General features: G+C 61.5%; 3 protein-coding genes and 1 non-coding gene across 15 annotated transcripts in view; all 4 read right to left on the bottom strand.

The window, feature by feature from the left end:
- Positions 1-76: 76 nt before the first annotated feature.
- On the bottom strand, positions 77-2,246 carry AQP10 (aquaporin 10). The gene is made up of 6 exons (XM_048049205.2): positions 2,133-2,246; positions 1,272-1,398; positions 997-1,134; positions 741-859; positions 449-666; positions 77-365 (listed from the first exon to the last, which is right to left on the bottom strand). Exons 1-6 carry the CDS (start codon positions 2,235-2,237, stop codon positions 176-178), a joined length of 897 nt encoding a protein of 298 aa, XP_047905162.1. The 5' UTR covers positions 2,238-2,246; the 3' UTR covers positions 77-175.
- A 577-nt stretch (positions 2,247-2,823) lies between these two features.
- HAX1 (HCLS1 associated protein X-1) lies at positions 2,824-4,521 on the bottom strand. 2 transcript variants are annotated; one of them, XM_066986323.1, is made up of 7 exons: positions 4,364-4,521; positions 4,093-4,283; positions 3,882-3,997; positions 3,729-3,774; positions 3,529-3,644; positions 3,270-3,420; positions 2,824-3,181 (listed from the first exon to the last, which is right to left on the bottom strand). In XM_066986323.1, the coding sequence occupies exons 1-7, from the start codon at positions 4,414-4,416 to the stop codon at positions 3,063-3,065; spliced, it is 792 nt and encodes a 263-aa protein (XP_066842424.1). In that variant the 5' UTR covers positions 4,417-4,521; the 3' UTR covers positions 2,824-3,062. The 2 variants fall into 2 exon arrangements, with proteins under 2 accessions (XP_066842424.1, XP_066842425.1); XM_066986324.1 differs by having other exon boundaries at positions 2,824-2,946.
- A 1,002-nt stretch (positions 4,522-5,523) lies between these two features.
- Positions 5,524-15,550, bottom strand: part of UBAP2L (ubiquitin associated protein 2 like) — a 29,635-nt gene continuing 19,608 nt past the window's right edge. For 4 of the 11 annotated variants that reach the window (XM_066986281.1, XM_066986284.1, XM_066986288.1 and 1 more), the window contains 14 exons: positions 15,118-15,307; positions 14,457-14,511; positions 13,823-13,997; positions 13,243-13,315; positions 12,487-12,682; positions 12,301-12,389; positions 11,547-11,600; positions 10,841-10,922; positions 9,082-9,299; positions 8,887-8,992; positions 7,621-7,688; positions 7,154-7,351; positions 6,658-6,708; positions 5,524-6,139 (listed from right to left, as the gene is read on the bottom strand). In XM_066986281.1, coding sequence (XP_066842382.1) covers positions 6,044-6,139; positions 6,658-6,708; positions 7,154-7,351; positions 7,621-7,688; positions 8,887-8,992; positions 9,082-9,299; positions 10,841-10,922; positions 11,547-11,600; positions 12,301-12,389; positions 12,487-12,682; positions 13,243-13,315; positions 13,823-13,997; positions 14,457-14,511; positions 15,118-15,307 — 1,651 coding nt within the window. In that variant the 3' untranslated portion in view covers positions 5,524-6,043. Of the gene's footprint in view, positions 6,140-6,657; positions 6,709-6,741; positions 7,001-7,153; positions 7,352-7,620; positions 7,689-8,886; positions 8,993-9,081; positions 9,300-10,840; positions 10,923-11,546; positions 11,601-12,300; positions 12,390-12,486; positions 12,683-13,242; positions 13,316-13,822; positions 13,998-14,456; positions 14,512-15,117; positions 15,308-15,550 lie in introns of those variants that run through there. The other 7 variants (XM_066986286.1, XM_066986287.1, XM_066986289.1 and 4 more) reach the window with 5 other exon arrangements.
- On the bottom strand, positions 11,024-11,158 carry LOC125180270 (small nucleolar RNA SNORA58). The gene has a single exon (XR_007158586.1). It is a non-coding gene; the product is annotated as a small nucleolar RNA SNORA58 (small nucleolar RNA).

Here is a 15,550-nt window from a genome sequence, read left to right as displayed (position 1 = left end):
AGGCCCCCACGGCCGGGCCCGACGGTTGTGACCCCCCCCTCTTGCCCGGTGCCTACCCCCCCGGTTCCCCCTCCTCCCGGTGCCCCCCCCCCTTCCCCGCGCCCGGTGCCCCCCAGCACAGACACACGGTGCCCGCATCGGGGCTCCTTTATTGGGGCCGCGCCGCTGCCCGCTGTCACTTGTCCCAGGGCCCGGCTCCCAGGGGGATGGCGGTGCTGCTGTTGTCCCGCTTGGCCCCCCGGGCACCGCCGCCGCCGTCCTCCGCCGGGTGGTGGAAGGCCACGAGGAGCTGGTAGAGCGCCGTGCCCATGGCCGCCCCCAGCAGCGGGGCCACCACCGGCACCCACCACCAGGCGTTGTCCCTGCTGGGGACCGGGGCAGCGTGGGCACGGGGGCGTCCGTGCCGCCCCCCCACACACACCCTTCGCCGTGTTCCCCCCGTACCCACCTGAAGACCTCCGCGCCCCAGCCCGCCACGTAGGTGAAGAGCCGGGGCCCGAAATCCCGCGCGGGGTTCATGGGGCAGCCGCAGTTGGAGCCCATGGAGACCTCGATGGAGAAAACCAGCAGGGCCACGGCCACCGGCTCCAGGCCCTTGGGGACGCCCTTGTTGCGGGTGTCGGTGATGGCCAGGATGCCCACGATCAGCAGCGCCGTGCCCATCACCTGCGGGGCCGGCACGGCAGCTCAGCGCCACGGGGGCCGGCACCCCAGCAGGGAGCCGCGGGGCTGGCACCCACCTGGTCCAAGAAGCCATTGGAGATAGAGAGGTACTCGGCAGGGTACGTGGCGAAGATGGAGGCGGTCTCCAGGGGGCCGGAGGCAGCGAGGGTCCCGTTGCTGTAGAACTGGATGGCGTCTGCAGGGCAGAGCCGGTGCACGCGTGCCGGTGACCCCTCGGTGCAGGGCACACGCAGAGCCAGGACCCCAGCAGCACGCCCGCCCCGTGCACACCCTGTCCCCAGAGTGCCGGGGTGCATGTGGGCTTCTGCATACCATAGTACAGGGCGTAGACGGCTCCGGCGGCGATGAAAGATCCCAAGGTCTGCACGGCCGCGAAAATGGGAAATTTCCACAGCGGGAGCTGCCCCAGCAGGCACATGCAGAGGGAGAAAGCTGGGTTCAGGTGAGCCCCTGCAACAGAGCGGGGAAGAGGGGCTGGGAGCTGGGGGCCTGAAGGATCCAGAGCCGACAGCAGCCTGGTGCTGGAGGGGTGAGCGTAGGGAGCGCAGAACAGAGCCCCCGCAGCAGCGCAGGGACCCCAGCCTCACCAGAGACTCCCCCCGCTGTGTAGATGGCCACCATGACAGCCAGGGCACCCGCCAGGTAGGAGGTGAGGATGTTCCCCTTGGTCCCGGAGCTGGTGACCATCTGCGCCGAGCCGCTCAGCGTGATCAGCTGGGAGAGAGGGGCACGGCTCCACCACCGCCTCCACACCCCCGGCCCCTCGCTGAGCCCCTGCGCAGCACCCGTGGTCTCCCGCGCTGCGGCCACTGGCTGGACCAACACCACCCCGTGCCACGCGCTGCCCCGGTGCCTCTTCCCCTGCAGTCTCCGCGGTTTTGTGTGGTTGGGCACGGGGCTCCCCCGTTTTCTGGGCTCCAGCTGCCCACGCGGGACAGGCCAGGCAGGGCTGCAGTTACTGCCCTCGCTCGCGTTTTCGATGATGAGGGAAAAATATTATCAGTAACTGAGTCACCTGCTTCTGCAGGGAGACGTCGGGGCTGGGGGGCGCTGGCAGAGCTGCGGTGCCAACGTTCACCGCTGCTGGATCCGTCCCAAGTGCCCAGCACAGCTCTGGAGCCCAACCTTTGCCTGCCTCGAGGCAGGAGGCATCAAGGCACGCGTTGCCCAGCTCTGCTCCCTCAGGCACACGTGGCAGCACCCGCTCCCTTATCACACCGGAGCGCCCACAGCAGAGGGTGCATCAGGCATCGTGGGACCAGGGTTCACGCCGGAGGTGAGGCGGGTTTGGGGTCACCGTCAGTCACGGCACAGCCATCCCCCCAGGCAGCCCCATCCCGTCCCCGTCCTGGGGCGCAGCACAGCCGCGGGGCTGCAGGACCCCAGCGGTGGCCGCCCCGCGCTTGGCCCCGTCCCCAGCCCACCCGCAGCCCCCGTGCCCCACTCACGATGAGCACGAAGACGGCCAGCAGCTCGGCTAGGCACTCCCGCAGGAGCTGGTTCCGGACGTGGAGCAGGGCCTGGGCCCTCTTCAAGAAGGACGGGGAGCCCATGGGGCCGGCCAGGCAGGGGCAGTGGCAGCAGCACCGGCTCCTTGTGGCATTTTATGAGCCCCGGGCTGGGGTGGATGATAACGCGCAGACTTTAAACCAATCAGGGCTGCGAGATGCAGTGGGGAGACGCCTCGCAGGGACCAGAGTCCCGTGTGGGGCCGTGGGCAGCAGCCGCGTCCCTGCTCCCACCCATCCCTGCCTGCGGTGCTGGAGCCCCCCGAGGATTCCCCGGCAGCCGCGGGGCACCGAGTCCTGGCTTGTGTAAGTCCGCCCTGCCCCGCGTCCCGGTGTGGGAGCCTCCCCAGCTGGAGAGCCACTGCTTTCCTCCGCCGGGTCCCTTCCCAAGCCACAGCCACGGGCAGCGCTAATGAAAAGGCCTTGGAAGTGCTCCCAGGGCCCTCGAGAAGGGCCTGGGGGAGGCGATGAAGTGGGCGGGGGAGGCGGGCAGGGAGCAGCGCGGGCACGGGGCCAGGGCAGAGGAGCCCCGTGGGTGTCTGCACCCACAGGGCAGCCCCCGGCAGACCCACCTCCAAATCTGGGGGGGTCCCGGCCCACCCCACGCCTGAAGGAGCCTCGCACGCCACCGTTAGCATAAATAGACTTTATTGCTCTGTACACATATACACGCTCGCCCCCAAAAGGCAGCGGTGCCCCAGAAGTGGGGGCAGCCCCCAGCGCAGCCGCTGCGTCCCAGCAGGACCTGACCCACCTGCAAGGAAAACGGGCGGGGAGAAGGGGCTGCGCCCGCCCCGGGCAGGGCCAGGCAGCCCCCCCGCCACCCCCACGCCCCTCTCACGTACGGGGGCAGCTGCCAGGAGGGCAGGGCTACCAGCCGGAGAACCAGCGACGGAAGAAGGTGCCCAGCACGGACGAGGGGTCGCTCAGGGTGGGAGCGCGGAGCTCGTCTTGCTGCGGCCACGTGCCTGCGAACTGCGCCAGCTCCCCTGGAGGGCAGAGGGGGGGCTCGCTCGCAGGGCGCCGTCCCGCTCCCCTCACCCCTCCCGCACCCCCCCCGCCAGCCCCCCCACTCACGGTCATCCATGTTGAGCACCTCCTCGCGGCAGTCCTTGCCCGTCCCGTCCTCCTTGGTGGTGGTGATGAAGGCCTGGTCGCCCCTCCGGAGGGTGACGGTCGTCTCGCGGCGGCCGTGGCTGTCCTGCACGGTGCGGCGCTCCTCCACCGCCTGCTCGGGGCACCCGCACCGTGGCACGGGGCACCCACAAAGCGTCACAGGGCACCCACACGGCGCCACGGGGCACCCCCGCCGTGGCACAGGGCAGAGCACACTCACCCCGTCAGGCAGCGTCACTTTGGTGACGGAGACGCTCTTGAAGTAGGAGCGGGGCTGGGGCTCGTCGGGCCTCAGGATGGTGCCCAGCCCCGCCGAGGACACCTGCGAGTCCAGATCTGCGGGGCGGCCGCGCGGTGAGCGCGGGGAAGGGGCGCCCGGCCCCGACCCCCCCCCCCGCCAAAGGCGCCCCCCGCACCCACCTCGGTCCTCCCTGCGCTCCGGGGGGGCCGGGCGAGCGTCCTCCAGCTGCAAGGCAAAGCCAGCACCGGTCACCGGAGCCCGGGGCCCGGGGGGGGGGGTGCTCCGCCACCCGAGGGCCCCCCCCCGGCAGGGCAGGGCCCCCCCCAACGCACCCCCGGGAGGGGGCTCCAGGGCCGGGCCGGGTCTCGGGCGCCCTCGGGGCCGTCCGGGTGCTTCAGCATCGAGTCGCGCAGCGGCCGCCCGGGGCCGGGGCCGGGCAGGGGGGGCTCTGCGGGGCACAACCGGGGGCGGGGGGGGGTTGAGGCCGGGCCTGGGGGCTCCGCCGAGGCCCCCCCCGGTGCCCAGCCCCGGTCCCGTTCCCACCTATGGCCGGGGGGGGCCCGGCCCAGGCCCCCCCGAAGACGCCCAGGAGCTCGCCCGCGTCCCGGAGCAGCTCCTCCAGGCCGCCGGGGCCGAAGCCGAAGCCATCGGGGGGCGGCGGCCGGGGGGGGCCCTCGGCGTCCTCGTCTCCGTCCTCGTCCCGCGGCGCTCCGCCGAACAGCGGCTCCCGGGGCCTGCGGGGGGGGGGGCGCTGAGACCGGGAAGGGGAACGGGGGGAGTCGGGGGGGGGGGGGTCCCGGGCCCGTCCCGGTACCTGCGGCCCCCCGGGAGCCCGAAGAAGCCGCGGAAGGCGTCGTAAAAGCTCATCGGGCCCGGCCGCGAAGCGCCGCAGCCGCAAAGCGCCGCCGCCGCAAAGCGCCCCCGGCACCGGCACCGGCACCGGCACCGGGAACGGCAACGGGGCCGGGACAGAGCTCGGGGCCTCCCCGCAGCCCCCCCGCCACGGCCCGGCCCGGCCCCGGCGCTCCTGGGGGGGGGACGGGAGCGGAGGGGGCCTGGGGCCTGCCGGGGGGCGCAGCCCCGGTAGCGCACCAGTAACACCAGCAGCCCCAGTAGCACCAGTAACACCAGCAGTCCCAGTAGCGCACCAGTAACACCAGCAGTCCCAGTAGCGCACCAGTAACACCAGCAGCCCCAGTAGCACCAGTAACACCAGCAGTCCCAGTAGCACCAGTAACACCAGCAGTCCCAGTAGCACCAGCAGCCCCGGTAACGCCAGTAGCCCCAATAACACCACACCAGTAACACCAGCAGCCCCAGTCACACCAGTAACAGCAGTAACACAGCGGCCACCCCAGCAACACCACCAGCAGTCCCAGTAACACACTGGTAACCCCAATACCACCACCAACAGCCCCAGTAACACAGCAGTAACCCCAATCACACCAGTAACCCCAATCACACCACCAGCAGCCCCAGTAACACCAGTAACCCCAGTAACACCAGAGCGCGGCCCCCGAGGCAGGGGGAGCAGGGCCAGGCGGTGACGTCCCTGTGCTGGGAGCCTGGGGGGCCCGAGGGGAGAAGGGTCCCACCGGGGGGAGCCCAGGGGGGCCGGGGCCAGCGCTGCCCCCCCCGGGGCACAGGGAGGGATGAGAAAGGACACACGTCGCTTTGTGATCTTTATTCTCTTCAGTAAATAACCCCCGCGGGGGCTGCAGTTGAAGTGAGCGGTTTGAACTGAAAAATACAAGATCTGGACTGCATAGAAAAAAAAAAACAAAAAAAAACAAAAAAAAAGACCAAAAGTAGAGGAGAAGCAGGAGATACTTACAGCGTGCAGGGGGGGCAGGACCTGCGCTCGGGGCCCGTGGAGGGAGAACAGAAAATGGGGGGGGCCCTCCCCAGCTCCTGGGGGTGGTCGCAGAGAGCAGCGGGGCGGGGGTACGGAAATGAGAGAACTACAGGACGGCGTGGGGTTTTTGTTTTTATATACAAGACACATTTATCCATTAAATTTAGAACACGGTACAAAAAAAACACTTCAACTAATTCATCTTACAATGCTGTTCATATCAATTACTGTTCTTATTCCTAATAATAAGGGGGTTTGCTGTAGGCGACTCGCAGCTTCCACTCCTTTGGATCCGAGAGGTTCTGGGGCAGCAGGAGGTGCGGGGAGGGGGAGGAGGGAGAAAGGAGTAAAAACCAAAAAAGGCCCCTACGGCAAACGATTCAGAATCTGAATGCAGAGAGAGGAGGAGGAGGAGGAAAAAAAAAAAAAAAGAAAAAATACAAATTCTATATTACATACAACAGGAAAGGTGGCTGAAAACAGACAACGCGGAGCCGCCTGCCGGCCCGCCCTGCCCTGCCCGGGGGCCGTGGGGGCCCGGGCACTGCCCCGCGCAGGGCGCTCTCCTCCCCGCATCCGTCGGCGTCGGCTCCGTGGGACTCATCCGGAAGCAAGTGGTGGGCGAGGGCTGCCCCGGCCTCAGTTGGCGCCCCAGCTGTAGCTGTTGTAGGCAGACTTGTTGGCCTGGGATTTCTGGGGGATGGAGCTGCCTTGGCTGCGCTGCCCGGAGCCGCTCTGCGGGGAAGGGGGGCAAGGAGGAGAAGCAGAGGGTTAGCACCGGGGCGCGGGCGCTGCCATCCCTGGGGTCCCAGCCCCGGGCAGCTCCGCAGGGTGACGCTGGCACCGCTGGCCCCGGGCGCTGCGGGCTACGGCTCCTCGCTGACCCGCCTCAGCCCAGCGCAAAGCTCCCCGCGGCCTCCGGCACCGGGGGGCACGGGCTGCCTCCCGCACGGGCAACCGGAGACCCTGGCGCCGTGCCGCTGTCCCCCCCCCTTGGTGCCGTCCTCCGGAGCAGTGGCGGCAGCAAGGGCCCCGGCCGCACCGCGGGGGGAGAGAGGGGAAGGGGATGAGCACGGGGGTGTGTGTCTGTGCGCGCGGGTGTGTGTGTGTGCACATACTGACTGCGGGCCTCTCTCCTCGCCTGGCGGGGCCACGGGGGGGGGGGAAGGAGGGGGCTACGTGAGCCTGGGGGGCCTTAGGGGCGGGGGGAGACCCCAGGGCAAGTGCAATGCATTATCAGAGAGGTTCATTACCTGATCTTCCTGCTGGCGTTGGCAGCACAGTATCATCTGCAAATATGGAAGCTGTTGCAGTACCAGGATATGTAAAATAAAGGGACAAACTATGACAATAGAAATCCACGGTTAGACCTGAAAGCTACGGCGGGGTCGTGGCTGTGGCGAGGAACCCCTTTAACTGCCTTACGGCCTGCGGAGCCGCCACTCCGAGGACCGGGGAGGTCAGGACGGACCAGGCATGTCTGCGTGAAGGGGCACTACCCGACCGTACCTGGTACAGCCCAGCAGCAAGGGGCTGTGCCGAGTACCCCCCAGCGGAGCGCACCCCGGGGCCTTCCTCACCTCGTCCTCATCGGCCCTGTGTGTATGTGCATGTGCGTGTCACCGCGTGTCCGCATGTGTCCGCTGCGGGGCGTGAGGGAGGGAGGGAGAGGGGGGGCCGGGGGAGCGAGAGCCCTAGAGATACCCCAGCGAGGGGTATAGGTACCCCTGGGGCGGGGGGGCCGCTTACCTGCCCGTCCTGCTGCAGGTGGTGGTGGAGGATCTGCGAGTGGGGCTGCTGATGCGGGGTCAGGATGTGCATGAAGGGGGTGGGGGGGTACGCCGCCGCCGTCGCCGGGTTGATGGGGCCGCCGCTGCCCAGCGCCGAAGGCAGGTTGAAGGAGGCTGCCGGGGTTCCAGTGTGAAATCCCTGCTTCTCGAAGGATTGCTGAGAGGGAGAAACCAACGGCGGAGTAAGGCCAGGCACCGGGACGCTTCCCCTTCCCAACGCAAGTCATTGGCAAGGGAGCCGGTGCCTGGTGCAGAGAACGGACCGATTCTCTACCCACAGCCCTCCCTGGGCTCAGAATTGCTTTAAGTGCGGGAAGGCCAAGCGTTTCCCTTCTCCCTGTCCATGGGCTCCAAGGGGAGACCCCCCCTCACCCAGGGAGGCAGTGCCTGAGCTCCCCAGCAAAGCGGCGCACGGCAGGCACCCACCTGAGTTTTGGAGTAGACAGAGCCCGAGATGTCCGGCACGCCTGTGTTACTGGATGTCACAGATACACCTGGGGAGAAGGAAACACCAGCCTTAGGGTTCAGCAGGAGCTGCTGCTGGCAGAGCCAGCACCAGGTGGCAGCGAGCAGCCCGGCGATCTGCCAAGACTGGGAGACATCCCCCAGGGAGCAGAGCCTTGGCAAGGCCAAGGTGCAGTGTGCCAGCACGAGGGCAAACTCTCTCGCTCTGAACAATGGTAGTTTCTGAAAGCATCCAGAAGAAAAAGTCAGGGGCCTGTTGCCACTCAGAGAAACACAAATTCCTGAAAAGCTGAGAAAAGAACTCTGAGAAGAGCTGAGAGGATGCAGCAAATTAAACAACCCCCCAGGCACGATGCACTGGCAGGAACGGCCTGCGAGCTCCTTGGCCACAAAACAGGCAACGGCATGTGAAGGCGACTCAACTGTAGGCTGACAGGGCCGGTGCCTTTTAACAACTGGCAACGCGGACACACAGCCCGCACTTGGTGCTTGGTGTTTCTAAAAGGTGGGGATACAGAGAAAAGCCTCTGCAATCATTTAAGGCATGGAAAAAGCGTTGAAGATTTGAAAGACTCAGGTTTTGCTTTCTCAGAAAGTTGTTTCAGGCGACCTGTCGCAGAGCTGAAGTATCTTTGTGATGAGAAAACAGTCCTAAAAGGTTCTCAGTCCTAAAAGGTTCTAATGCAGTGGAAAAAGGCAGCACAACTGGAATCTAGAGGCTGGAAGACAGATCCAAAAGCAGGCCCTTGACAATCAGCCAGACGCTGACCAGCGAAACAAGACAAGCGGCAGGTTCACCGCCACCTTGCGTCTTAGAATCGAGACAGGACACTTCTCTAGAAACATGCCAAGCACCGGAGTCAAACAAGTTCCCAGGCTCAGATCTGCAGTAACCGTTGATTTATCGATCACATGTACGTGGCAAAATAATTCAATTCAGTGACTTCAGCTCCAGTGTGAGCCAAGGCCCAGCCGTGCAGCTGCGAGTCTCAGAGGAGGGCATGAAATGCTCTGTGCTCCTCAAACCCACACCAGGCCTCTGAATGCCGAACAAGCCTGGGCCTCCTCCAGGAGAATCAAACCACACGTGAGCTGCGCCGAGGCCATTTCCCCTTCTGGATGCTGCTGATGTGAAGGCAGCGGTGCCCTCACGCAGTCAGGGAGACTGCGAACAAGCCCCACAATAACGACTCTGCTGATGAAACGATGCCCGGCCAGGTCTCTTACCAGCGCTGTATCCGTGGGAGCCATAGCCGCTGGGCTGCTGGAAAGGGGTCGCTGATGCGTTGACGCTGACATTCACACCATGCTGCTTGGAAGAGGTAGGAGCAACCTAAAGAAAGGAGAGGAAACGAGTGAGAAGCAGTTCTGCTGAGGTGTTCTCCTGACCCAAATGCCAAGCCCTGCCTACGGGGAACTCACAGGGAACACGGCGGGCCCGTACTGGAAGGTGCTCGGGAGCCCTGGTACCCCTGTGTAGTACGGCAGACTGGTGTAACTGTAGCCAGGAGGCAGCGCTGGGTTCAGGAACGTCTGCTGCGTGGTGTGGTGAGTCTGGGTCTGGCTCTGCTGAGGCTGGGCCAGAGTCGTTGCAGGAGCGGGGGAAGAGGCATCACCTCGACCGAATTTTGTTAAGTCACCTGGAACACAGATGAAAGGAGAGTGAGGAACAGACATGCCAAATCCTGGCCCACTGCAGCTCATCAGGAGGCTGTGTCACCTCTGGGCTAACAGTGACACGGGCCAACCCCTCCTGCTGTGCAGGCAAGCCCTCAGACCGCAGCGTGACGTGCCAGCCAGGTACCAGTGAGGCTGTGCTGCTCGCTGCTTGCCCACCCCTTGCTCCACTGACAGGCAGAACTTCAGCAGAGGAAGGAAACCCACAGCAGCTGAACCAAGGTGCTGCAACGCCCGACACCAGCCCACCTCCAAGCCTGCATAAGCCCCGCTGCCGGCCGCCTGCACAGGAGCAGGGCCGGGGCGCTGGAGCGTCCCAAGTTCCCTCTGTGCATCGACAGCGACCCCGAACACTGCTCCCCCCGAAGCAGCCCCAGGCAGCCGGGGGGCCCTGTCCTCCCAGCAAACAGCTCTTTGAGGAGCTGAGCCAAATATCTTCCAGCTGAGGATGTGTGAATGGCCCCTTTTTACAAGCAGGGCTCACACCTCCCTCTTTCTTGCCTGGTGGCACTGAATCAAATGTCACTGCGGAGGGCCAGCAGCCCGCAGGGAGTCGTCGGAAACCTCGCTTCCTCTCTCCCCTGTCTGGACTCGGCTGCGGGGAGCGGGGAAGCCTCCCTTTGCCCTTCTTTAGGAGCACCTGCTTGGCTCCTCCACGCAAACACTCTCCCTATTCAGGGCTCACACAGTAAAGCCAGTGAATTTCTCAGCACTGCCCCAGCTCACAGGCAAGGCCAGGGTAGCCACACACATTAATTATCATCGATGCTAACTTGGCAAATTATGCAAGCAGCAGCCCTGCGCTCTGAGCTTGGGATTTCAGCCTCAGCACGCCAGGCAGAAGCACTTCTGCACAAACAAGCTCCCGCTGAAGCAGGGGAGAAGCCGTGCTGGAAAAGGAGCGATTCACAAAGTGCAGCAATTCCCAAAGCATGTAGAGGCTCAGAGCAACTGCTGCTCACAGGCCTCCTTTCTCTAATTCACCCAGTGAATCAGCAGTTCAGACAAACAGCACCTTCCAAGGTCAGGGAGAGATCAACCACCTGCTGGGCGCTTAGTTTAAATCTGACAGATCCCAATTGCCCTTCTTCCTCTCAGACTGTTGCACGGTTTAGAAACCAAATCTCTCCAGATATTCCATCCCTATTTTCTTTATATTTTCACTCCAAGTGCCTTCAAAGCAGTGCTGACTGCTTAATCTCTGCCTTGCCTGAAAAGCAGCTCCCCAGTTTTATGCCGTACGGGTACTTCCGGCCCTTCCTCACTCCCTTTCCAACAGCCCCATCATCTCCCACATCCCCATCCTCCTGGTAACACGCCTCCACATGACCAAAGACGGGAAGAATTCAGCTGGTGAGAAGAGTGCTCCAGACCAAAGGCAGGGCGGGAGCCTGGGGCTGACGTAGCTCCAGTGGACCACGGCACGGGGAACCACCAAGCAGCAGTCGTGTGTTTGGCAAGAACACCTGAGCAGACACACAGCCAGCTCTGCCTTTTCCCCTACCAGAGTACGGATTGCTGCTCAGGCTGCCATCTCTTCCAGTCAGCGGGGTGGTGGGCGTAGGGAACGGGATGCTGTAGTAATCCTGAAGGAGAAAAACAGAGGAGAAGCAGCTTTATAAGCTCTGTTCTAATACGAAAAGCAGCATCATGTGGAAAACGGGGATTTCCAGACTGCAGCCACTAGCTGTGTTGGAGTATGGCAGTTCAATCAGTCACATCAAGGCTGATGACAGCCTGCAGCAACCCCAGGTTTTTATTGCATGCACCGTCCCCCTCGTCTGGCTATTAGAAGAACCAGATAAGGTCTACTGGTGTGCAGTCCTTAAAATGCCTGGATTTTCCCCACCACTTCCCAAGTGACATACATCGTATTTCTAAATAAAAAAATCAGGTTCAGAGGTATCAGGTATCTACAGGAGCTCCTCACTCCACTGCTGGACACCACAGCTCTGCCTGCAGCAGCGCACGTGGTCCCTAGCCCCCCACCAGCACTGCTCCCTGAACTAGTGCAATCAGTTCCCGAGTGCGAAGGAGCAATTGATTAACTCCTCCCTAGTGCCAAAGAGGTGCATCCACTCGGCACCCCGTTCTGCCAGCTCTTCAATTCTTCCTCGCAGCCTGACGGGGCTGTGCACCCAGGGCATGCAGCACAGGCAGCTGTTAGGGAACATGGAAGCGGTCTGTGCACGTCAGCCTTCAGTACTCACCAACGGGAATCTCGTCTGGAGCATTTGCAAGTCATCATATCCATACACCTGTGGCTAGAAAAAGAGCAGATGATGTTAGGGACACAGATTAATTTAATTTTACATTCAACATTCAGACGAACATTGGATAAAGCCAGATCAGAGGTTACACCAGCTGCGGACAGTCAGCATTCGCTACTGCAAGACTGATGCTGCAAAGAGTTTCTCCAAGCTGCTCAGAGGAAGAGAGCACCAATGCCTATCACCGCTGCCTCAGACTGCAAAGGCACTCAACAATTCTCCTCTAGAAGTTAGTGCAACACTGAAATATGCCTTCACCTTCAAAAGAAAGCCGTGACATAGCCCTAGCCTCTGTGGCAGTTGTCTCCCTTGTTCTGTTTTCTGTCATAGCACATTGCTAATGCAGCTCCATACTTTTATGAGCCTCTGACTTTGGCTGTTGCTCCCCAAAGGCTGGGAAGGCCGCAGAGAATGGACAGACAGAATCTGCTCTGTGGTGAGCAGCTACAGCCCCTTACCCACAAGGGTACACGGATTTCCTCTGCCACTACCTAGGGAGCAGCAGGTCCAAACTTCCTGGCCCAGGCTGCCCTGCTGGGCTGCTGTTACCAGCTTTAGCTCATGCTGTGAGCCAGCTAAATCTGCCTGGCCATCTGGTGGCAGGTTTGGTTTCACTGCTGCACTCCGTCCCTCCCTGCTAGCTGAAGGCTGAACTAGGAAGGCCCTCGTGGCACGAAGTGGTCGTCCCACTCACCGGATAGGCGTGTAGCAATCCTGGAGCCATGATGTATGGGTTAGGCAACAACGGTGGGACTCCAGGAGGGAGATTGGGAGGGGCTTTTCCTGAAGAAGGAAGAGAAAGGAAGAGTCACACAGTGAAGCACACAGCAGAAGCTGTTTCTTTGTGCCTCCCCTCATTCAGCAGTACCTGGGAACGTACCTGATGTCGTTGCAACGGAGCTGCGAGTCGAGGCTGTCACCATGGAGTTACTGCTGAGGCTGAGGCCCAGGCTGCTGACACTGCTGAGACTGGATGAAACGCTGACGACTGGCGGGGCAGCTGATACCGTGCTGGAGGAGGTGGAGAAAGTGCTAGCAGAAGAATGGAGGCTTGCTTCACTCTCCACACTTGTGTGCTGGGGAAGGAAGAGAGGAGAGTGAGGGAACCAGGCTGATGTAATTGGCTGCAGAAATCCTGCAGGATGTGTGCAGAACATCGCGCAGCTCTGCCTGCTCCCAGACATTCCAGACAGCCTGCAGTGAACTCAGCTGCTGCAGGCTACAAAGAAACCTGCTCTGCACCTGGCCTGAGACCAAAGTCCTGAGGCAGCCAACCCCTAACGCTTCCAAGCCACTCGCGCTGCTGTGTCCCAACGCATCGAGCTGCTGGGAGAAGCAGGACTGAACACCACGCCTGCAGCGAGGAGAGTTATTCTGTGGCAGAAGCCAAGAGCACAGGGCTCTACTGCAGGAGCTCCAGCAGTAAATGTTTGAACGACGACACTCCAGCAGCTACAAATTTGCTCTGACATCTCGTTGCAACTCCGTGCCATTTTTAAGATCTACTACAGGCTTGAGAGAAGCTGCTATTATGTCTGAAACAGGCAGGGGGACAAAAGCCTTAAGCCAGGGGTGCACAGACAGCATCTGGACAGCAATAGAGGAGTGCACAGTGCTCGAGCACACCCAGACTCACCAGAAGAGTTGAGGTTGACGTTCGCCCAGAGGACGTGGATGAGGACAGACTGTTCTGCTGGGTGGGTAACGTACTGCGGAGAGAGGAGAAAGGCTGTCAAGCCGAGGTGCAAGAGTCTTCACTTGTAGCACCAGGCCAGATCCCATTCCCCACCTATGCTATGTGGTGAAAAAGTACATCCCCTGATGAGACACAGATCACATCCAAAAAAACCCCACGAGGCCTAGCTGCCCCAAGGTGCATCCCAACACAGCCAGCAGCTCCCAGCCCAGGCCTCGAGCTGGCAAGGCTTCCCAGACAGAGCACCTGCACCACCCTAAAGGAAAGGGCCTGTCTGCCTCCTGAGTGGAAGGACCTCCAGCCCCACAGTCACTGCTCTCATCTAACTCCGGATACTTAAAATTTGTTGTTGGGGCCGCTGCAACAGCCGACCAGCTCTAGATGGACCCAGACCTCTTCGAGGAGGCGCCTTGGGATGGGACGAATCATTTCAACCCATCTCCCCCTCCCCACTGCATGGAGCCTGTACAAGACAGACTTGGATGCTTTGCCTCCCTAGAAATCCACCCCACGCGCTCACCTGCTGAGCTGGGCGGTCGTTGTACTGGGGAGCTCCTCGCTGTGGCTCAAGCTGCTGAGAGCTGTTGAGTGCTGGCTGGCTGTTGTCAGCAAGGCCGACGCAGACACCCCGTCGTTGAGAGGCGCGATACTGGGAGCAGAGGGGGAATCGGACTTGACTGCGGGGCCCGTAGCACCTGTGAACAAAGAGCTCTGGGTTAGGGGCAGCTCGTAGAGGACAGTTCAGTGGCAAGGATCAGCAAAGGTTCATCCAGAGGAGCAGGGAGGTCTGGGCGTCTCAGTGCTGCCAACCAGTTCCACACTTGTGACAGTGTCACTGTGTTGTGTGTCTCGCTTTGCCCCAGTACCCCCATAGGGCCAATGGCTCTGCAAAGAGCTTCAAGCCCTGCCAGTGAGGAGCTTTTCATAGAGTAATTATTGTCATCAGGGAGAAGATGTGAGGGCTGACTCATCAAGGATTTCATGGAATCACCAGCAGAAGGCTGAACAGTTCCAGGTAAGCAAACAGTGTGAGTGGCAGCGTTTAGTCCAGCACGGGAGGGACTTCCTATTAGCCCAGGTGAAGCTTTTCATCCAAAGCACAGAATCCCAGCACTACAAGATGCCCAGGACACCCACGGCACTGGCAGACTCACCTTCAACGGCCTGTGTGGTTTGTAATGGCGTGGGTTGTACGGAACTGAAACCATTCTGAGGAAAAAAAATAAAAATAAAAGAGTATTGGGCATCGCAGCTGCTCATTTCCAGAGGCAGATCTAATGTCAACCCCTGCCCACACTCCCTCCTCAGCTATGAAAAAGGGCATGCTACCAAATGCCACCAGACCACACTGGGTTCAGTCCCTAGCTCAGCTAGTCCAGCACCAACGTGAGCCCCAAGCACATTTGAGACACATGCGAGAAGTGTCTCTGCTGCTGGCAGTTAGGCTGCCTCAACATCCCAAACGCAAGCTAGCCAAAAATCGACGTTACTGAACCTGTGCAGCACGCGAGAATCAAACCCTGCAGATAAAACTAAATCCTTAGCCCGAATGTCACTCTGCTGCAGGGTAATTATGCGCGACACGAAACATGGCCCGCAATCCACTTAACCTCTGCTAACCCCACTGGCCCAGCCCCAGGTAAGTCACATAACTGAGGGCGCCGGTACCAGCCAGCAGAGCTCTCACCGGAGGCCACACGCCACGGGGTGAGGCTGGAGGATCAGACACGCTCGCTCAACCACTTGGCTTCCCCCAAGGCAGGGCTTCGTACCACACTTGCCCAGCAGAAAGGATGAGCGAAGCTGTTTGCCTACCTTGGCCTGGGTCAGATCTTTCTGGGGCGAGGAGGAGATGGAATTTGGGTATCGCCTCGTCTGGGTGGATCTCTGTTCGTACAGTGGTCCCTGAGCGCTGTTCTGGGAGGTAAACGTTGCTGTCTGTATTGTGCCGCTCTGGTAACCAGACTCCTGGCTTTGATTGGACGAAATTGTGGATGAAGATTCACTACAAAGAACAAAAAGGTTTCGTTTTCCTCCAAATCAGCCCCGTCTGCGAGCTGCTGACACAGACTGCAGGCTCGCTGTTTCAAGTCTTCAAAATAAAGAGCCCCAAGCCCCGGCACAGAGGAGCCACACAACGCAGCCAAGGGCAGGAGCAGACCCAGGGAAGAGCTGACCCCGCTGCAGGAGGGTGCTGGCACCCAGCTGCAGGCTCACCTCATGCTGCTCTGCTCCGGGTGACATTTCA

This window comes from Anser cygnoides, chromosome 33, assembly GCF_040182565.1.
Source record: "Anser cygnoides isolate HZ-2024a breed goose chromosome 33, Taihu_goose_T2T_genome, whole genome shotgun sequence".
In the NCBI taxonomy this organism is placed as follows: domain Eukaryota; kingdom Metazoa; phylum Chordata; class Aves; order Anseriformes; family Anatidae; genus Anser; species Anser cygnoides.
This window is presented reverse-complemented; position numbering and strand designations above follow the sequence as displayed.

Coding starts and splice junctions, on each gene's coding strand:
- AQP10 (XM_048049205.2), bottom strand. CDS start 2,237: ATGGGCTCCCCGTCCTTCTTGAAGAGGGCCCAGGCCCTGCTCCACGTC. Junction 1,135..1,271: donor CACAGCGGGGGGAGTCTCTG/GTGAGGCTGGGG, acceptor GCTCTGTTGCAG/GGGCTCACCTGAACCCAGCT. Junction 667..740: donor CCAATGGCTTCTTGGACCAG/GTGGGTGCCAGC, acceptor CCGGCCCCGCAG/GTGATGGGCACGGCGCTGCT.
- HAX1 (XM_066986323.1), bottom strand. CDS start 4,416: ATGAGCTTTTACGACGCCTTCCGCGGCTTCTTCGGGCTCCCGGGGGGC. Junction 3,421..3,528: donor AAGTGACGCTGCCTGACGGG/GTGAGTGTGCTC, acceptor TGCCCCGAGCAG/GCGGTGGAGGAGCGCCGCAC. Junction 3,182..3,269: donor GGTGCTCAACATGGATGACC/GTGAGTGGGGGG, acceptor TCTGCCCTCCAG/GGGAGCTGGCGCAGTTCGCA.